This window comes from Ptychodera flava, chromosome 3 (assembly GCF_041260155.1).
Source record: "Ptychodera flava strain L36383 chromosome 3, AS_Pfla_20210202, whole genome shotgun sequence".
NCBI classification, from domain to species: Eukaryota; Metazoa; Hemichordata; class Enteropneusta; family Ptychoderidae; genus Ptychodera; species Ptychodera flava.
In genome coordinates, this window is record NC_091930.1 from 36,386,711 (window position 1) to 36,403,173 (window position 16,463).

General features: G+C 40.3%; 1 protein-coding gene and 1 pseudogene across 1 annotated transcript; both read right to left on the reverse strand.

Annotated features, from left to right (window-relative positions):
* Positions 1 to 572: 572 nt before the first annotated feature.
* Positions 573 to 10,420, reverse strand: LOC139129919 (acetylcholinesterase-like). The gene is made up of 8 exons (XM_070695609.1): positions 9,787 to 10,420; positions 8,863 to 9,022; positions 8,453 to 8,530; positions 8,105 to 8,223; positions 7,051 to 7,224; positions 5,912 to 6,549; positions 1,950 to 2,119; positions 573 to 949 (listed from the first exon to the last, which is right to left on the reverse strand). The coding sequence occupies exons 1-8, from the start codon at positions 10,267 to 10,269 to the stop codon at positions 849 to 851; spliced, it is 1,923 nt and encodes a 640-aa protein (XP_070551710.1). The 5' UTR covers positions 10,270 to 10,420; the 3' UTR covers positions 573 to 848.
* Positions 10,421 to 11,700: 1,280 nt separating this feature from the next.
* On the reverse strand, positions 11,701 to 13,163 carry LOC139126408 (sepiapterin reductase pseudogene; annotated as a pseudogene).
* Between the last annotated feature and the right edge of the window lie 3,300 nt (positions 13,164 to 16,463).

Consider the following 16,463-nt stretch of genomic DNA (forward strand, 5'->3'; position numbering starts at 1 on the left):
CATACATACATACATACATACATACATACATACATACATTCATACATACATACATACATACATACATACATACATACATACATACATACATACATACATACATACATACATACATACATACATACATACATACATACATACATACATACATACATACATACATACATACATACATACATACATACATACATACATACATACATACATACATACATACATACATACATACATACATACATACATACATACATACATACATACATACATACATACATACATACACACATACATACCTACATACATACATACATACATACATACATAAATACATACATACATACATACATACATACATACATACATACATACATACATACATACATACATACATACATACATACATACATACATACATACATACATACATACATACATACATACATATGGGCATGAATGTATCATATACGAATCACGGAATTAAGGGGCGTAACAACATTTTAACAGCAATTAAATCAGGTACATCCAGGATAGCTTTAAATCATGTTGCCGTACAAAGGAAAAGGCAGGTGTTTGGGCGACGCAGTCGGAGCTATATTTTGTACCTAAATACTGAGAAGTAAATACACAATTTCTAGGAGGAAAAGGTTGTTCTCCCTGACGCTGCTAGTGATTGCTGCTGGAAAACTTTGGTGAACACTAGCAAACCTAGTACAACCAAGCTATGAAGTTCTGAAAATAGACAGGGAGTCATCAAAGACCCAATCACTTTAGAAGGGCAGTAAAGTGAGTTTTTATTGTCGAAAATGATGGTCAAAATTACTACAAGTTAGTTCATATCATGATTTATGTCAGGTTCTACAGATAACCGATAGTACAGACACTGTTAACGCGATGACCAGCTTCGATGTAGTCGTGTCTTGGCTGCCGCTGGTGCAAGTATCGCAGCTCTCTGAAAGAGATATAGGTGAAATGTATCGTGTATTATATTACCATGCCCTGCACAGTCGCATTTTGATTGGTCGAGCTGAACCACGTGACTGACCACAAATACACAGTAATGGTTTGTTTACATGCCCGTGAATATGAATAATAAGATTAACAACTCAAAGTATCGTAACTTTACAGCTCAAACGTAAATCATAATCAATCACAAAATAAAATGGAGCACTTGTAGGTCAAGTTGAGATACTTTTTTCTGAAAACATCTCCGGATTTGCCAATTTTTTACAGCACGCGTGACAGTGCGTCGCGTTTTGCTCAGTTTCTGGGGCCCAGTTGTCGTTCGCTCCTGAAATTTTCGGAAATTTTGACGGTTTTCTTGGGTTCGCTGATAATATAATGGAAATAACAGACTCCGCTCTGACCATTAACATTTATTTGTGGGCGCGGGCTCGAGGAAAGCCAAATTAACGGGCTCGGCAAGCCTCGCCCGTTAATTTTTGGCTTTCCTCTCGCCCTTGCCCACAAATAAACGTTAATGGTCAGCGCGTCGCCCGTTATTTCTATAGTATTAACGGCAATACACGCATACTGGGCAACGGATACAAAATATACCGTAAGTTTATGTACAGTTCAGAGCATACAAATGGCAAGAAATATGCCATATCATACTCAAATCATGATTTCATTTTCCATATTTTTCCACGTTTTTGACGTATGTACTGATGTTATTAGCCAAAACAATGCCAGACAACGTCGTAACAACCGTCGTGACTGTTAGAATCAGTTCCATCAACGTTATTGTCGACACTATTATCATCTCTACCACCACCGCAAACAACAACAACAACAATGAAAACGATACGAGCAGCAGCCATCAAGTATTCTAATTTTAGAAACGACCGCATAAAAAGTACTTCAGTAAAAAAATGTCTTCACACAGAGTGCAATCACGGAAGTATCGTATCACTGTAGGATCGATTCTCTTATTCACAAACACACACACACACCTGTCAGTTGAACAAGCTTCGGGATGTAATCGTTCCAGAATGCACATTCAGTGGCTTTGAGTGCCTGCTTGCTTTCCATGTCCAACGATAATTCCTTGTACGCCAGTCCCGGTATCTGGAAAGCTGGCCATTCGCCACCTTCCTCATGGCCATCGAGGGTTGATGGAGTTCTGGAAAATAACATTGATCTTTATCCACATGGGCTTATATGCAAATTTAAGTTTAATTGTACAGGAATGGTTAAGGCTAAGGTATGTCCTATTCAAGTTGCCCTTTAAACGGTAACTCTCGGTAGGGCCCTACCGAGAAAAATCGATAAAAATGGGCGGAGCAAAACATAACTAATATGGTATCTTTGTGAACAAAAAGTAGCAAATTAAAACAGCTGGTTGAACACCTCCAACATCGACTGCACGGTGACTTTACGTATACTATTTTCACCCAATTTTACGGTTTACTTTCCATACGATACATCCACTCATTTCCCCCATAGGTTGTCTTGAACATAGACTTTTTCGAAGTCTTACTGGAGCAGAGGTTCGGCGCGGCGTCGCCTCGGATTTGTACAAACCGTGATGACGTTGCCAGGCGATCGATCGATCGACACTCCTTAGATCTCATGCGTCATGGTATTTATATGTTTCTCGTCCAAAAACGAAGCGTTTGTCATTGTATTCTGCGCGTTTTTGAATGATTCAACATAATGCATATCATGGCAGTGGCAATAGCTATCCGCATCTTTGTATACGGGTAAACGATGCAGAAATCCAACGAGTAGTTTTTCTGCCACGGGATCTATTATCGGAGTTTTCCTCGGTCTTGCAGGGAGTCTTGATTGCAGAGTCGTATTTGCCTTGATATAAATGAAGCACCGTTTTGTCCAAACGCCGTCCTAGAAATGCCGCATTTCAGGAAAGAACGGGAAAAAATCAAAACAGTTCTGAAAGAACAGCAAATTCGCCTACTAGATGTCCAAATTTATCGAGTGTGGTTATTTCAATGGACGACGTTGGACATTTACCACAATGCTCAACGGCCGAGTCGTCTACCAAATTTTGTAGAGCTTTTGTCTTACAAACAATCCTTTCCTTATTCGACCTTAGTTTAGCGAGGCAGGGCTGTGTCTCCATTATAAAACGTAGTTTTCCACAGTTCTTGGATGGTAGTTGTAGTTTCCTTTTCAAAATTTCGTTGTCTCATGAACTCGGCGCTGTCGCGGATGGGAGGGTACCGACGACTATTCCCCGGCTTCGATTACAAGTTTTATGGTGACCGAAATGAAACGTGGTGTCGATTTGTTGTCTTATGATTATTTCAAAAAGCTTCTGAAAATACTTATTTTAGAAATCAAACTGTTAATATTTAATCACCTAAAATAAAATCAGAATAAAGTGATCGCATGATCTCTCGGAGTATTCATTTCAATGTTCATCCCTCCTTATAAAATGGTGAGTTCTAGTATTTCGCTACTTTGAACGCGATCCCGCCAAAATCGAGTGCACTTGCACTTCTACACTCTCCACGCAGTCGCGATACTAGTTCATTACAAACGCGTGGTAGTCAGAGTCAGACTGCTAATCACACTATGTCAACTGGCTTTATGAAGATAGCGGTCACTGATGAGCACTAGAGGTAGCTTCGGGAATTTTCTTTGCCAGGAATGAATTGGAGCTAGCTGTGATGGGGATCGAGCATGGACATTTGAGTGCAACTTATGGGACTGATCGATTGGTACCGTGACCTCAGCTGCCGCCGGCGCGACGTTTGTCAACTCGACGTCTGCAAAGTGACCCAGCAGTGACGACCGAATATGCCGAAGGCGATAGCAGGCGTCAAAAAAAAAATCCCGGTTTTGTCAGCACATTGGATTCCGGAGGCTACTTGTTTTGTGTTACATAGGCATGCACGGCTTTAGATCGGGAAAGAAAACGTATATCACTTTTGGAAACAACTAAGCGTAAGCGATAGTTACGCATATCGCATTGCGATGATTGCGCTTTCAACAGTACGTTGACTCGAGGGTAAAACTTGAAATTTGAAAAGAAGACAGAAGATATACAGACAGTGTAGACAAAGTGAGAGATTATGCCAGAATTTGTGCTGGTACTTGTCCGTGGTCTCAACCCGAACATACCAGACGTACTTTATGTCGGGCATAAATGACAGTATAGGCCTTCCTGTCTGTAAAATGTACGGCTCAGGTAGGCCAACATAAATGAAAACGGTCCTTTTCAGGACCAACAAATTTTCCAAAAAGAGAACTACCTAATCAAATGTGTTTGCATGTATTTATTATACACAGTGTGTGTGCGTTTGTATCTTTCGGTACGCTCCGAGTATTTGGTGTTTTTCCCCGCGTTGAACAATCAACGCTACGTACGTAAAAAGTAAACAACGTATCGCTAATGACTCATTTGCAATTTGCATATCATGTCAATCATGCAGATTCAAACTGAACATCGAACGTTATACCGGCGATATTACCGGCAAATATTTTATCCTTTTCCTGGTTCCAGACGTCATTTCAAATTTAATTTCGTCAGAAACCAAGCATATTGTGCTCCAAATACTTATACACATATCCCTCAATTTCCAAGAAAAAAATTAATCGGTAGATTTCTAAATTAACGGTTTTTATTGACGACGTCCAGAGCGTACCGAGTACGTTTGAATATCCCACCATTATGACCACTCTCGTAGGTTCTCGCGCTTTTATACGGGAGTTGGGGCTTTAAACATCTCGTCAAAACTCAATAAGGTTTTGAATTTTAACTTTCAGCTTTGATGAGCCACGTGATGATCATGTGGGAAGCAGGCATCCCTGTCACATGACTAATATATCACCGAGTTTGGTGAATACAACAAACTCAATTTCCTAAGAAGGTGAAATGTCAAGAATTGTATAAATTACATCGGCTTTTTTCGGTTCATACTACAACAGATTTTCCGGTATTATAAATAAATTAACATGTTGCTTGGTTTTTTTTCAATAATCCCTTGACGAAATCACACAATAATGAAAACTACCATATACCCATGCCCATATTGCTACATCCTAGCGACGTTCAACGTAAAATATCAGCCGTGATATTTCACGGTAAACGTCAAGCTATGCACGATGAACGTCATCAGTTTTAGAGTTTTCCCGAACTACATTAGCAGTTTGTTGGTAAACAACGTAAACAACAAAATGGCTGCCGCTCCCCGCCTGCGAAGCGATGTCGCCGACGTAAAAACTTGAAGGGCTTCGAGGAACACGGGTATTTCTGGTTGCAAAATACGGAAATAGGCCTATCACGTTGAGTCTTGAAATGTTTTCCCATGGTATTTTTTTGGTCAAGTTCTAGCAAACTTCGCACGGCGCCGGCACTGTGCACGGTCTCCACCGAACAGGTAGTGAGCGCGTGGTGTGACTGCGATGTCGCGCGCGTGACGACTGTTGACATGGCAACTCTAAAGGTAAACTAACAAAATGGCGTCCCCTCTCTCCGAGCGAGCTCCGTGCCGTACGACGATCGAAATCAGGATAGATTTAAAGCTGAGCAGTTTTGATCGGTTACAGTTGTAATAGCATATTGCACCTTAAAATGTTCCTTCTGTATGACGATTTTTGTATCCCGGTGTCTTTCTTCTTGGGTTTCACCGGATATGGACGACTTGCAGCGATGTCGCGCGTGATGTTGACATCTTCGTCGTATACTTTATGAATGAAGCCTGTTCACATAAACATTCTGATATTTATGCGCAAGGTGTAATAAAGTAAAGCCTCAAAATTGAAGGTTTTTCGTTGTATTAGTAAAATTCCCTAAAATTATGGGCATGGGTAATATATGATAAATCGGTTATTACCCAATATCGCCTGTTCCTTGTGTCGTATCAGCATTTCACTCTTGCTGATATGACACAGGAACAGGCGATATTGGGTAATAACCTCTAACTATCACAGTTTCCTTACAACGTACCCAATTCTCGCAAAATCGGTCCAATATTTTATCACTTTGAGAGTCATATTTACTTCTTCCCGCGATAAAGCCCAGTTAAGGTCGTTCAAAAAGTGATAGCCAAATACGAAAGGTATCTCTTCTCCGTGGGCCGCTTTCATCCATGGGATTCGCCATAGCGACTTCGACGGGACGTGTGTCATGAAATAGCGGTACACTCGGGCTCCGCTCTCCGAGTAGCCACGCGCCGATACGTCCGACGGAGCGACAAACATCTCGTCGCCGACCATTTGCGAGAGCGCCTCCACGTAGTCGGCATCGGCCGAGTCGACAGTGTCCCAGTCTAGGTACATGAGCTTGACTGCGTCCTGAGCTACCGTGCTGGTCTTGGCGGGACCGGAGAGGAAGGCCCGGAAGAGTACTTCGTACTGCGATCTGTTCAACCTTGTCTCCGTTTCGTTCGCCAAGTGAGGGAAAGACGTTGCCAATGCGAACGTCCCCTCGTCAGCGTTGTTGCCGATCATGATGTCGACTTCCGTCCTGGTGAAGGCGTTGTCACGGAAGATGTCGACGGCTTTCGCCGTGATGAAGTGGTCGTCGAGAAATGGTGAGAATGGCGTTCCGTCAATCGCTTCTCCGATTTCTCCAGCAATAAGTCCCTGTAATGAAAAACATTTCATCTGTCATAAAAACTTACTCTAAACAACGACAATAATTTAACAATAGTTATTACGCATTGTACAGCATAGCTAGACTGAAAGATCCGTCGCTCGACGACGCTCTCTACGCTCCTCCTCTTACTTAACTGTGAGACGGAGGAGCGTAGAGTGCGCCCTCGAGCGACGGACCTTTCAGTCTACTGCACAGCTTGCTACGGCCAAATATAAAGATACCTGTGTTTCAGGGAACCAAACCTACCCTAGAGATATTCCCCGACCCCAGACGTTTTTTCGCTCTTTCCAATTTTTTTTTTATAAATTCTTCTTATTTACCTTATTTTATGGATCTCAGCAAACAAATAGAAAAAAAAACACGATAAAAGTTTCCTTCGGTCAGACATACGTCCTATAATTTTCGGAGGTATGTTAGCGGAAACACGCAGTTTTTTACTACTGTTTCTGAAGATTTACTAAATTATTCGAGGAAGATTGTTCGCTAACCGTAGCCGGATCGCTTGGATCTCTGAAAGCATCGGCTGGCACAGCACGGAGACACAGAACTAATTCCTGGGAAGTGTCTCTCTCGCACCCGAGGACTTTACCGAGGCCGTGAGCTATCTTGTTCTGCAACGCTGCATCTGTTTCGGGGTAACTCTCAATAGTTGCCGTTCCACTCTGTAAATGTATGGCGGATGCATGATTTATATCAGTGCACATAATCTCATATACTCATGTACTCATGTTATACATAAGACAGACAGACAGACAGACAGATAGGCAGACAGAGATAGGTACAAAGTGACAGACAAGCAGTCAGAGAGAAAACGAAATTTGTTGAGGAGACTATAAATAAACTAGCTTTCTACGCAGTACGGTAATTTAGCAAAATCTTTAACAGAAAAACAGACGGACATACAACGGGCATACAGACAGATAGCAAGAGAGAACGAAATTAGTTGAAAGGACAATAAATAATCTAGTTTTCGATACACACACACACCACACACACACATATATATATATATATATATATATATATATATATATATATATATATATATATATATATATATATATATGTGTGTGTGTGTGTGTGTGTGTGTGTGTGTGTGTGTGTATATATATATATATATATATATATATATATATGAGTGTGTGTGTGTGTGAGAGAGAGAGAGAGAGAGAGAGAGAGAGAGAGAGAAGAGAGAGAGAGAGAGAGAGAGAGAGAGAGAGAGAGAGAGAGAGAGAGAGTGTGTGTGTGTGAGAGAGTGCGTGTGTATGTGTGAGAGTGCGGCAGCAAGGGAATTTAGCAAAATTGTCAACATAACGCGGAAGGCGGATTGAAACTTCTGTACGCTTAATCGACTCAGTATGGCGAAAAGTTCTATACAATATTGTGAAACAAAATGGCGGCCTTTGGTGCCGCGGTGATTTTAACAAACATTATTACTCAAGCTCACAGAATCTATCGAAATAGCGGGCTACTGTATTTAGGACTTTGATGTCAGAGAGGGTTTAAATCGAAATGTGTGAATGCGATAGCTGTAACAATTACCTGCAGGATAGCTTTGTGGAAGAGTCCATCAGTAAGAGGCGAGAGCAGCAAAAAATCGACGCTGATTGCCCCTGCACTCTCGCCAAATATCGTGATCTTGTTCACATCTCCCGAGAACTCTGTGATATAATCGGAGCAAACACTGAGCTCAGGTGTACTAGCCCATTGCTAGAAATAGCACATACTTCCGTGATATGATGGCCCTTTGTTGAAGGGAAGAATATTTGCCGTTATTTAAATGTAGCATCAAACACAGCACCATGCTATTGCAGATGGCATCCCAGTCATGATGGTGATAGAATGAAAGATGTGAAATTCTAGCATGAATCTTATTTAGTTTCTACATACCAGCGATGTTGTCTTGCACCCACTGCAAAGCTGTCATCTGATCAAGTAATCCGTAGTTACCGCTGACTTCGTTATCACCTAGTAAATAATTCAAAAACATCATGATGAGAGACAGACATTCATACAAACAAATAAACAAACAAACATATAAACAAACACAGAGAGACAGGGAGAGTGAGACACATATCAGTGACGGAGAGATTGTCGTGTGTTTTTGTGCGCCCGCATGTAAATTTCCCCAAGTAAACGTCTTTGTGTCAACTTCCATGTGGTATGTTTGCTATCCTGTACTTCTGGAGAAACCCCGGAGGAGGGAGGGGGGAACCGAAGTCTACATAACTGCTGTCTTGCTCCATGCCAGTGTCTTCCGAGCTAAATCGTATCATCCCTTCTTTTGTGTGTCGACTTACCGGTCAGGAAGAAGCCTAGCGCCCCCAGACGGTAGTTGATGGTGACCACAACGACGTTGCCGATTGCTGCCAGGGCCAAGCCACTGTAATATTTGGCAGACCCTGATCCCGTAAAGAAGGCGCCACCATGAATCCACACCATCACAGGTAAATATTCGCCCTCAAATGACAGAGAAACAAACAAACATATCTTTCAATAACTATAAATCCAATAATCATAAACAAACAATGCGTAATTCAGTAGATAGTTCCATTAACAAATAATAAATAAATTTAGAATTGTGTATATAGGTACGTAGGTGAGGAGGTAAAACATATAATTACGCAAAAATTACAAATGACCTCAAAGAGGGATAAAACTGCAGCAAGTGTGAAGGAATACAGTAAAAAATTGGCCGACTAGCGGGAAATACAGTACTCGTTAAAATAAAGAGCAAAGTTAAAACAAATACAGTAAAATACTAACCGACCAGCGGGAGATAAAACACTTGCAAAGCAGAGAATAAAAAGCGCAGACGTTTCGGGTGCACTGACGAAGGGTTGCACCCGAAACGTCTGCGCTTTTTATTCTCTGCTTTGCAAGTGTTTTATCTCCCGCTGGTCGGTTAGTATTTTACTGTATTTGTTTTAACTTTGCTCTTTATTTTAACGAGTACTGTATTTCCCGCTAGTCGGCCAATTTTTTACCATATAATTACGCATGTGTGTATTATGTGAGCAAGTTTGTTTGTTTGTCTGTTCGCAAGACACTTGATTTGCCAGGACAGAAGCGGAATTGCATGTTACTTTGTTTTAATTATCCTACAATTAGTATCACGGTGAAATATATAACCCTGCTGGGTTTTTTTTAGTAAGCTGACATCTAAAGCGATTTCACAACAAAATTGTGTCAGCCGTGCCCAGTAGAATGCTCACATCACTTACCTGTGTTGTCGGTGCGTACACATTCAAAAACAGACAGTCCTCGCTCTCCGTCTCGTCGAGCGGCAGGTTGGGGTTGTACGGTTGTATACAGATTGGCCCGAAGTCCCTGGCGTCGTGAACTCCGTGCCAGGCAGTCTTACTCTGAGGCGGTCGAAATCGCAGGTTACCGACAGGTGGCTCCGCGTACGGTATCCCTCGGAAGACGTTCACGGTGCGATCGATATCGACGTCCGCGTGTGAGAATTCGACGGCGGTTCCGATTAACGTCCCGGTCTTGATTTCTACGAGCGGGTCGCTAGAGGCGACATGGCTAATCAGCGCAAGCGACACTGCGATTTTAAGGTATCGCATTTTGTTCTGGGCGGAGTGCGACAATATTGACGGCATTGGTGGGGACGATTGCACAACAACCGCTTCCGTACTTTGCCCCAAATATTGAAGGAAAACACTGACAGCCCACTTGACAAATTGCTCATCTATCATGGTGCGATATGGCAGACGACAATTTCAGCCCATAGCGAGATATTCAACGAGTTATATCCTTCATAATTCTTTTTAATATCACTATCTGAAGAGAAGCGAATATACAAACACCATTATCTATAAAACCCAGGATTATGAGTTTGCTTTGAAATTCTTTTTCACTGGATGCACGGGTCATCACAAAACACTGCCCTAACGTGAAGTTCAATATCGTTCCCAAACGTTGCTATATTTAACCTTTACATGTAATTAACGTTAACATATGTATCTGAGACAGATAAATTTACAACTAATTAGAGAAATGAGTAAAACAAATAATTAACCGCCGTCGTAAGTCACCGGTAAGTCTATTTTCTTTCGTTTTTTCTTTCTGTCTCATGTTAATTTTTTGCTGTTTTTTTTTTATTTTCCCGTCAATGACACAACTGTGAATATCGAATATAGATTTATACCACTGGACACTAGAACGTAGAATAATGCATTGATATCGTAGGAAAATTGTAATCCTTTGTTGAAGTGAGTGAGCAGATTTATGGTGTTTGAGGTCAGTTTTCTGATAACGAGCAAACAAGTCTAGGCAGGTTAATTTGATGTACGGCTACCATGCATCGGTTACATTGCATGGAGTAATAGAATCGCATTTTGGATATACATTTATCGTCGGATAAACTACTAAAGTTTCCATGTCCGGTTGAATTCCCACACAGGGGCGGTGATGAGGGAGACACTTGCTCCAAACCTCAGTGTTTACTGAAGCTGTGTTTATTCCTCATTTGCTATGTATGCTAAGAGATCTCTTCGGGATGTAGGCCGTTCTGGGTCCTCACAGCCCAAATCCGATACGAAAGAATCAATCTCTTTCACCAATGGTATCTCAGTCTCATTCATTGTTTTTAACAAACCATAGTTAACGTCGTCTTTCCATAGTCGCAGTTTGTTTCCATGCTGCCAAAAACTCACTACCAGATTATAATATTATAACGAGTCCACAATGCGTGCATGACTGGAGTGACTACCGAGTTCTGACTGGATCTTGGGGTGAGTTTGCTGCAGTGTATTGGGGTTAACTGTACTTGGCAGTGTTGGCAACTTGCCGCTTCTACTCGGTAAAACAGCCAGTGTGTTGCATCAGAAAGCAGCAGTGAATTGAATTTTGTAAATATTATTATGAGAATTTAAAAGCAACGGTAATTATAATAATGACAACTTTGGTTGAAAAAATACGAAAATTCGACACATTTTTTCATTTAGATTAGAATATTTGCTTTTCAAATTTTTTTGTGTGTTATTGTACGATAAGAATGCAAATGGATATTTCATTCACTGCATAAACTTGAAATGAAATGTTTTATATATTGATTCTGTAAGTGATTTTAGTGAAAAACAGTGACTTTTCATCATCGTTGTACGTTTGTAGAAAATCAAGCATGGTGACCCCATCTTCTGTCTTTAATATTTGATTATTCTAATATACCAAATTCAAAAAAACATAATCCTAATGCAAAAGTATAACAATTGCTACAACTTTCTGATCATATTTCCTTATGCAAACAATCTTAATTACAAACATAAAATTTTGGTATTTTCCTGTATTTTTTGCTTTTAGTATCTCGAAAGCTTTTAGCCAAATGGTTGGCTGACACTCATTGTTCTCGTTGATTTTATTTTTCTAAAGACGCCCATGGTGTCTCGTTACCATGCCATTCCGTCCTCTTACTTGGGTTTAAAAATCCAAAGTCCGTCCAGATCTGTAGATTTCCTCTACATCTGGCGCATAGCGGCAATCCTTCTCTCCTTGTGAAGTACAGTTCTGTACTAGTAACTCGAATCGAATGAGAATAATCTACAGCTATTAGCCAATCAGAAACTAGTTTTACACACAGACAAACCCCTACGCAGCTACGCCAATAGCATGCAATTTTGTCTAATCATGAAAACCTAATTGGCATATTAATATCCACACCTTATATAATTTCAATATCGATCCTCACACGTGAGCACATTCAGCTGTCACTTGCATATATCGTAATATTCGACATGGCTACCACTTTCGTAGTTATCTTCTTCAAGTACTTTTGCCAGTACTTTGCACGATGTCTCCGCCGTTAAGAAAGTCCCTTTATCTCTCATGTCAGTGTACACTTTCTTGCTATGTGGGTCTCCGATGTTTTCCATCCACTCCTTATACATTTCTGTGTCTACAGGGCCAGGGCCGTAGTTCAAAGCCCGAACATCTGGCTCTTCGAGGGCCACGACTCTGAACAGCATATCTCTAGCGGCTTTCCCCGTGGCACATGCTGACACATAGGGCTGCGGCTTACATGCAGTAACCCCTGATATGTTGACGACCGTGCGTCTGAGGCCTGACTGCTTTGGGAATATCTGCATGAACTTTGAGGTCAAGGTGATCACTGAGGTGATGTTGAAACCGAAATACTCCTGCAGCTCATCGGGATTGTCGAAGTCGCGAACTTTTTTCGTGACGTCACCAAGTGACCCTGCATTGTGAAACAGCATGGCATGTGAGAACGTTCCAGACGGTGGAATGTCAGAGAACAGGTCGTGAAGAGTTGTCGACAGGGTGTCCATATTACCCATATCGCCAGTAACAGTACGCACCTCGATTCCACTTTCACGCCGAGCGGCGACCAGACTCTTGGTCTCTTGTAGTCCTGCTTCAGACCGGGCCGTCAATACAAAGAGTGAATTGTCTCCAACCTTCTCTGCGAGCTGGAGAGCAATTCCACGGCCTATACCCCGACTGGCCCCGGTAATCAGACAGAAACACGGTACTCCGAACACAGCCATTGCATTCATGTTGTTGGTGTCAAACATTGGGGGTGTACAAAACGAAGACCGAAGATCGAAGACCGAAGATCGAAGATCGAAGACCGAAGACCCCTGAATTTAGGTTAAAGGGACAATACACTCTAACCGGCAAGGACGGATCGAACGTTATAGTATTTAGTACGCAGTAATTACGCTGTTTCAGACATAATACAAGCCAAATTACGATCACATCAGAGTCAAACTGAACACTCGGCTGTGCGACCTGATGATATAACAATGGCCACTAACATTTCAAACACAATACACGAAGTTAAAGTGAATTTAAGCCAATACGGCGAAATATGGCCCTTAAATACCGGAGATATCACAGGTCTTTGATTTGTACTTTTAACTTTGACAGATACAGCAAGCCGCTAGAATTGGTTTCGGATTGCAATTCTCAAATAGGCGCAACTAATTTAAGTTTTAATGTTTCATATGGCCATTTTTGATAAAGTAATGGATGAATAACTCCCTCCTTCACTAATTGGATCAATCCCAACTAACAATGGACGATTATTACAAGAGATATGACAGGGTCTTCGTTTTGTACATTTGGACCTGAAAAATGCCCAAAATTTCGTTGAAAAAATCCGGTAATTGAATAGGAAGAAATTTTACACTGTAATTACATCTGAAAATGAAACTGCCACCAAGTGGTTGTAAATAAAAATCCAGAAAAAGTTTCCATGGTAATTTTGTCTCTGAAATACCATGAAATTCTATTCCCCCTTCTCTGATGTCACCTATTAATGAGTTTCTACTGACTCTATCTGGGCCATTCTAAATAAATTTGTGAATAACACGTAATTGTTTTGATATCTGAGAACTTGATAAAAATAAGGTTGAAAATGTACAGAAATTTTGAGATTATCAATTATTTAACTATCTGGGTTTTACCAATTAAGGTAAGCCATCTGGATCGCCAGTGGCAGAGCAAACGAGAAATAGAAGCGAATGGACCTTTAATGTTTTCTTTATAAGCAGACACACGGTTACAGGAGAAGAAAATACTAACAATATTAATTGGCGTGTCAGGCCATCTTATACCAAAGAGTGTAGCCTTTCTATGCCTCTATTTACCAAGCCACATAGCTTCCGTTTTGTTAGGATTTATAGAGAGACCAGATGCTAAATGAAAACTATTTAAAAGAGAAAGAAGATTCACAGCAGATGTTTCGTCTGCCAAAAACATTGTCAAATCATCTGCAAATGCAGCACTCTTGATTTCCTTGTCAAAGATAGCAATACCATGAACATTGTCATTTTGTTGCAAGGTAACTAAAAGTACTTCCAATCCAATGATAAAAAGAGCTGGAGATAAAGGGTCTCCCTGACGAACACCACGCTGTAATTCAAAATATCCTGTTGAAAGGCCACGATTAAGTACACAACTAGTTGGATGTGAATAAAAAGTACTATCCAATTTATGAGAGAAGGGCAAAAGTTAAATACTTCAAGAGCTTTATATAAAATGGCCATTCTAGGCTATCAAAAGCCTTTTCGAAATCTACTGCCATTAGAATACCAGGTAAATTTTCCATTTTTGTGTACTCCATAATACTATCTATAATTCTTACACAGTCACCAATTTGACGACCCTTTATAAAAGCAGACTGGGTATCATTTATAATACTATGCAAGATCTTGTCCAACGTCTAGAGATGCATTTTGCACCAATCTTGTAATCAACATTTAAGAGTGTTATGGGCCTCCAGTTTCTAACAAAGCGCTTATTCTTTCCTTTTTTTTTAATGAGAGTGATAACCCCTTGTTTCTGACTATTTGACAATTCACCATTTTCATACGCTTTGTTTAAGGCATTAACAACATGGCGACCTATAAGAGGCCAAAATTTAACATAAAATTCGATAGAGAGGCCATCATTACCTGGAGTTTTATTTAGAAGCATACTAGAGAGGGCCTGTAAAGCTTCATCGAAGGTAATGAGGTCATCACAAGAAGCACTGTCTAGATCAGTTAATTTGTGAAGAACTGCATGGCTTTGTCCAGTTCAATGTATTGGGTTTCAACATCTTCCATTCTTTTAGACAGCTTTCGTTGTTCAGTCATAATTGTTGAAACACGATTCAACTTTCTGCTTCAGGTCCTGCAGACATTCTTTCAACAAGGTTTTCAGCGAGTCGCGAGAGAAACCACTCTCACCTTCTTTCGCGCCTCGTGCTGTTGTACCACCATTTTTAAAGTACCTAAAATATCTTGGTTGTCCGGACCAGCTTCTTGGCTTTTAGCTCGGGTTGCGTTTGCCATATCACTTCAAGGTCTCCTACAAGTGTTCCAGGTTACTTTAAATCAATACTGGTATGGTCTAATGTTCGACCTGGTGGACTATAACCGTGAAATTTTGACCAGCTTTTATCGACGGTGTGACCACACTGTTCACTCCAGCGCCATGACCTGCTTGCGTAAATGTCGCCGGACCCTTCGTCGCAATAATCGATGATTTAATTGATTGATTTAGTGGTTGAATATCGTGGTTTACCCCAAAATAAGACGACGTGTCAGTATATGAAAAAGTTCATATTTCATGGCCTGACATTTTGTTCTTGTTTGATCGTATAATGTATTGTTCAAGATTCACTGTAGCAATGACGTATGCTGGTAGTTGGAGATGGCAAATGGCGTAGCAAGAACATGACTGTTCGTATTTCAAGATAGTTCTCACATTTATGTAGCGTTTCAAGTCGTCAGTTACCAGTACTTCTTCGGGGAATCTCAGTTACTTATACGGCAATGTGACGATGGCTATTAAAATGCATATCACAAAGTTAGGGTCTATCATACTACCCATGCTGTTACTTATTAAGCAACATGTACACATGTACCTTGTGTTGAAAATGTTTCAACAGTATCATAAACCGATGACCCTCGCTTTAATTTTTCTAAGCAATTGTTTTCCTTCGTAAGATAATACCGATCACAATACTGTAGTTATCTTGAAGTTCGAATTGCTACAAATTTGATGTTTTACCATTACAAATGACTATGTAAGGTCAGCGTAAAGTTGACAGTTCATTTTGTTTTAATTAAATAAACTTTCAAAGTGCATTAAGCTTGTTATATACACATATATATATATATATATATATATATATATATATATATATATATATATCGTATATCTATCTATCTATCTATCTATCTATATCTCTATCTATGTATGTCTATCTGTATGTATGTATGTATGTATGTATGTATGTATGTATGTTAATTATTATTAAATAATTTATTGAACTCTTTATATTCATTTATGCATTTATTATTATAAATGTAGCAAACCTTGCCTCATAACCAATAAAACACAAATAATTCAGTGAATTTGAGAATCGTAATCCGAAATCAAT

Excerpts from the sequence above, each read along its gene's own strand:
- LOC139129919 (XM_070695609.1), bottom strand. The coding sequence starts at position 10,269 with ATGATAGATGAGCAATTTGTCAAGTGGGCTGTCAGTGTTTTCCTTCAA. Across the intron at positions 9,023-9,786 it reads TGTACGCACCGACAACACAG|GGCGAATATTTACCTGTGAT; the intron begins GTAAGTGATGTG and ends CTGTCATTTGAG. Across the intron at positions 7,225-8,104 it reads TCCACAAAGCTATCCTGCAG|AGTGGAACGGCAACTATTGA; the intron begins GTAATTGTTACA and ends ATACATTTACAG.